This window comes from Grammomys surdaster, unplaced genomic scaffold (genome assembly GCF_004785775.1).
Source record: "Grammomys surdaster isolate TR1022 unplaced genomic scaffold, NIH_TR_1.0 342, whole genome shotgun sequence".
Lineage (NCBI taxonomy): Eukaryota > Metazoa > Chordata > Mammalia > Rodentia > Muridae > Grammomys > Grammomys surdaster.
In genome coordinates this window covers 1,875,313-1,880,349 of record NW_021604761.1, presented here as the reverse complement: position 1 = coordinate 1,880,349, position 5,037 = coordinate 1,875,313, and the positions used below count along the sequence as shown (strand labels likewise).

The window sequence follows — 5,037 nt, the reverse complement described above, 5'->3', positions numbered from 1 at the left end:
GGTGGGCAGCTGTGAGATGCTGCAGCTGCAGGGGGTGGGCAGCTGTGGGCACGGGGCAGCTGTGAGATGCTGCAGCTGCAGGGGGTGGGCAGCTGTGAGATGCTGCAGCTGCAGGGGGTGGGCAGCTGGGGGCCGGGGGTAAGAGTCAGCAGGGAGGAAAGGGCAGAAAGAAACTGAGCAACTTCCAGGAGGGAGTTAAGAACGTGGTCCCTCTAGAGTTTATCCTTTAGCTGTATACCTTAGCATGGCGCGGTGTGTATGTTCATGTACGTGCATGTCTGTAACAGGGAAGAGGATGAGATGCAGCCCTCAACATGGCAACAGACCCCGCCTCTTAAATGAATATGTGACCCTTGAGTCCCCAGTTCATTTCATGAATCAACGTTGTATTGATTATGAGTCTGTTAATTGTGTAGGGCAAGGAGGGGCCTGAGTACCCTCTGGGCTGCTGTTTTAGTTACACATGAAGCATGTGGGGAGGGGTGGGGTGGTGCTTCCAGGTCTGGTGGACTTCCCGCAGTGGGCCATCACTGCTTTATAAAGTGCTCAGTTGGACCCTCTGTTCTGCCATGGCTCGGCTCTTCTGTTGGGTGATTCCCCCCATTATCACCATCTGTGTGGTGCTCTGGAGGCTTCCACAGCCTGTCTGCTGCCCTCAGAATCTGGTCTGACCATATGCAGAGGGACCAGCACTGCAGGTCTGTCCACAGTCCTCCCTGTTAGGCCTGGGTGTTTCCTGTTTATAGCCCTGGCTCCTGGCTTGACTCCAAATTCTTAGACATAGGGACTTGAAAAGCACATACCTAGACTGTGCCCAGGGTGGACTTAACCCTGGGAGCCAGAGGAGTCCCTGGTAAAGGGCTCTATGGAGGAACGGAGGAATGTGTTAAGGGCGCTGCTGGCCATGAAGACTGTTGGTCTCAGTAGGTCACGTTCTGGTGTACTTGTGACAGGAACTGGCAGCTGCTGAGCGTGCTAAGCGCCAGGCCCAACAGGAACGAGACGAGCTGGCTGATGAGATCGCCAACAGCAGTGGCAAAGGGTGAGCCAGAGGGAGGAAGCACGGGGTGCTGGGAGGACCTCCTCAATTGTGCAAGCACTCACTTCTCCGGGTCCTCCTCAGTGCCCTAGCATTGGAGGAGAAACGACGACTAGAGGCCCGCATTGCCCAGCTGGAGGAGGAGCTGGAGGAGGAGCAGGGCAACACGGAGCTGATCAACGACCGGCTGAAGAAGGCCAACCTGCAGGTGAGTACCTGGACACAGTGGGCCTTGCACACTGGGCTCCAGACTCTGTGTGAGCTCCTTGTGGTGCCATGGTGGGCAGGAAGAGGATGGGTGCTTCTGACCTTGTGAAGGCCTGTGCCTCTGAGACTAGGTTTCAGGACATTTCTGGGGCCTAGTCATGGGCTGATCCCTTCCTGAGAGAGCTTGGGACATTGTTGGTCTTGGTGTGTGAGAAGATAGTCCTATGTGCCCCTGCAGCTGGGAGCCAGCCTTCCTTTCACCCTACTTCCTTTCTACAGATTGACCAAATAAACACCGACCTGAACCTGGAACGCAGCCATGCACAGAAGAACGAGAATGCGAGGCAGCAGCTGGAACGCCAGAACAAGGAGCTCAAGGCCAAGCTGCAGGAAATGGAGAGCGCCGTCAAGTCCAAGTACAAGGCCTCCATCGCAGCCCTGGAGGCCAAGATCGCACAGCTGGAGGAACAGCTGGACAACGAGACCAAGTAGGTGCCCTACCCACATTGAGGGCACAGTGTTGTTCTCTGCAACCTTAGGTTGGGTCAAGAATTGGTTCTGTCTTCAGGCCCCACAACCATCCTCATTTGCTCTGAGTGGAGTTTGAATGGAAACCCATAGGCCACACCTAGACCCTGGGGCTTTGTGGGCTGTTTCTAGTGAGATTCAGTAAAGCTCAAACTTGGAGGTGATGGCATCATTCTGGGTCCCAAGCCTCAGTCTCTCCGTAGACGAGCTTCTTCATTGGCTTCCAGGCCTCCACACGATCCCAGGAAGTGGCATTTGCGGTTGCCATCTTACTGGCTGTGTTGTCTGGTGGAGGGTGCCCTTTTTCAGTCACCATTTCTCTCCTACCCAGGGAGCGCCAGGCAGCCTCCAAGCAGGTGCGCCGGATGGAGAAGAGGCTGAAGGACGTGCTGCTGCAGGTGGAAGACGAGCGGAGGAACGCAGAGCAGTTCAAGGACCAGGTCTGTGCTCGGGCAGGGCCCTGGTTCCGGGTGGACTGTGCTCAGAGTGGCTCACCAGTGCCCCTGGTTCCAGGTGGGCTGCGCTCAGAGTGGCTCACCAGTGCCCCTGGCACCTGTCTCTGCAGGCCGACAAGGCATCCACCCGCCTGAAGCAGCTTAAGCGTCAGCTAGAGGAGGCTGAGGAGGAGGCCCAGCGGGCCAATGCCTCACGCCGGAAGCTGCAGCGTGAGCTGGAGGATGCCACAGAGACTGCCGACGCCATGAACCGAGAAGTCAGCTCCCTGAAGAACAAATTGAGGTGAGCCGGCCTTCCATCCGTGACCACACTCCCCTACCCAGGCACATTCTGAGCACATTGCAGAAAGCCATTTCCTTCCAGAGCCATGGTGCAAGGTGGCAGGGGTGCAATGACAGACGCAGAGGTGGCCCCTCCCTAGTGTGCCTTTTGGGGTTCCTGCCTCGGGGACTTAGCCAGGCTCTCGAGTGAACTGCAGATTCTTGGCAGTTCATTCCCAGCCTATCTTAATGGTCTATCTTGCAGCTCCAACCCTGATGGACGGTGCTTCCATGCTGGGGGTTTTTGGTTGTCTGTTAGAGGCCTTCTGGCCTGAGTCTGCACTCCTAGGAGATGTCCTAGAGGGAGTGCTGGCGTGGGTCACTATGCAGCATGCAGGAAAGCTTGGTTCTGCTAGTGTTAGAATGTTGCTGAGTGGCCAGTCTCCCTCCAGTCAGAGGGAATCTTTTTTAAAGCGTGAAAATCAGACTTTCCTAAGAATTCCATCTGTGTTTTCTAACATGATCAGAAGATGGCCCCAACTCCTATGTGAACAGTTGATCCCTGAGCTTCTGGGCCCACTTACTTTTTGTTTTGTGGATGGGATGGAACTCGGGGTCCCATGTGTTAGGCATGTGTTCTGCCACTAAGCCCCTCCCAACTCACCCTGCCTACTTGTGAGGCTTGAGCACAGGACCTGATGCAGGAGGCAGCTCCACCTGCCAATGTCAGCCCCCTCTGCTGGTGCTTTGTAGTAAAGGCACCCAGCAGGGAAGGTTCGCAGTTGCTCTGATGGTCCTCTGGCAGGGGTGATCCTCCTGCCCTCTAGAGATCACTTTGAAATCTATGTACTGGGCTGCCCAGTTCTCTTTAGCTGGCCCCACTGACCCTGTGCCTCTGCCCACAGGCGCGGGGACATGCCGTTTGTCGTGACCCGCCGAATTGTCCGGAAAGGCACTGGGGACTGCTCAGACGAGGAGGTCGACGGTAAAGCAGACGGGGCTGATGCCAAGGCAGCTGAATAGAAGCTTCTGCAGCCCAAGATGGATGGACACACGGCTCCACCTCCCTCCCCCAGCCCTCTACACCCCTGCCTTGAGACTGTTCTGCCCATGACCCCCTCCTCAGGCCTTCCCGAGGGCATTGGCTTCCTCTGCTGCAGCCCTGTCAGTCCTCCATACCCTTTGAGAATCTGATACCAAAGAGTCCAGGCTGGCTCAGGCCGGATGACCCGCAAGGTCTTACCCCACTTGCCTGAAAGCACAAGTGGTGGGCAAGAAGGGCAGCCATGGGAGTGGGCACAAGAGTTTTCTATGAATCTATTTTTCTTCAGATAAAGGTTTTGATAGCTCAGGCCCTCTAGAAGTGTTGTTACCTTCCCCACCTCTGCTGCCGTTTCCCCCCCAACTCCTTCCTCTGCTGTTGGCAATCACACACGGTAACCTCACACCTGCCCTACGGCCCCTTCTCTGGGCCCTTCCTGGTCCAGAAGGAGCAGTCCAGGGCTTATGCCTCTGTGCTGGGTACAGAACATGGGGCACTCTGGGAATTCCCCCCACTCCCTTCTGGGTAGCACTGGTGCCTCTGCTCCTTCGACTATAAAATGTCTCAAGTGCAATGCCCCTCCCCTCCCTTGCCGAGGGCAGACTGTCCTGACACTGGGGCAAACCAGACAGGGCATCAGGGCCACTCTAGAAAGGCCAGCAGCCTTCTGGTGGCCTCTCCCAGCACTCTAGGGGACCAAATATATTTAATGGTTAAGGGACTTGGCAGGGTCCGGCAGCCAGAGTATCCAAGGGCTGGGCCCACTGTGCACTCTTTGCCTCACCTAGGCCTGGGGCCGAGGGCGGCTGAGCTGTGCCACCCACTCGAGCTTCAAGTCTGCCTTCCACGTGGATGCTTTGGAAAGAAAAAAAAAGATTTATTTTTTTCCCTTCTTGTAGTAAGTGCTCTAGTTGTGGGTGTTTTCACAGCCTTTCCCTGGAACTATGTTAGAGAGAGTAGCCTGTCCTACAATGGTCTACACTGGTCGCTGAATCTCCCTGCGCTCCTCACTGTTTTGTAAATGCTGTGATTAGATCCTCTTATGGCAAGAAGGCTTTTTTTTTTTTTTTAAAGGAAAAACAGTCAAATCATGAAAGCTACATATGCTAGAAAAGCTCTGAATTCAGGTCCCAGTTGCTGTCACAAAGGAGTGAGTGGGACCCACACCCCTTTTTTTTATATAATACAAGTGCCTTAGCATGTGTCGCAGCTGTCACCACTACAGTAAGCTGGTTTACAAATGTTTCCACTGAGCGTCACAATAAAGAGTACCATGTCCTACTCTCTGGTGTCTGGGTGTCTGTCCACAGCAGAAGGAGGCCTGGAAGGGCTGGGCTGTCACAGGAGACCATACTTGACTCTGCTTAGCAGTTTGAGAGGGCTCTGAGACATCCTGGGCAGCGGTAGGGGCTCACAGCCCTAGGAATCGGGAGCCTCCTTCCTCCATGCAGGCTAAGACGCTGGGCAGCCATGGGTCCAGGGCAAGTTCAGGTAGGCCTCTCTTT

At 55.3% G+C, this 5,037-nt stretch overlaps 1 protein-coding gene across 1 annotated transcript in view; it reads left to right on the top strand.

Annotated features, from left to right (window-relative positions):
* The window catches only part of Myh9 (myosin heavy chain 9), an 83,331-nt gene extending 78,517 nt beyond the window's left edge, over nt 1-4,814 (top strand). The window contains exons 36-41 of the mRNA XM_028778903.1: nt 954-1,042; nt 1,124-1,247; nt 1,526-1,734; nt 2,106-2,214; nt 2,340-2,512; nt 3,396-4,814. Coding sequence (XP_028634736.1) covers nt 954-1,042; nt 1,124-1,247; nt 1,526-1,734; nt 2,106-2,214; nt 2,340-2,512; nt 3,396-3,513 — 822 coding nt within the window. The 3' untranslated portion in view covers nt 3,514-4,814. The remainder of the gene's footprint in view (nt 1-953; nt 1,043-1,123; nt 1,248-1,525; nt 1,735-2,105; nt 2,215-2,339; nt 2,513-3,395) is intronic.
* The last annotated feature ends 223 nt before the right edge of the window (nt 4,815-5,037 follow it).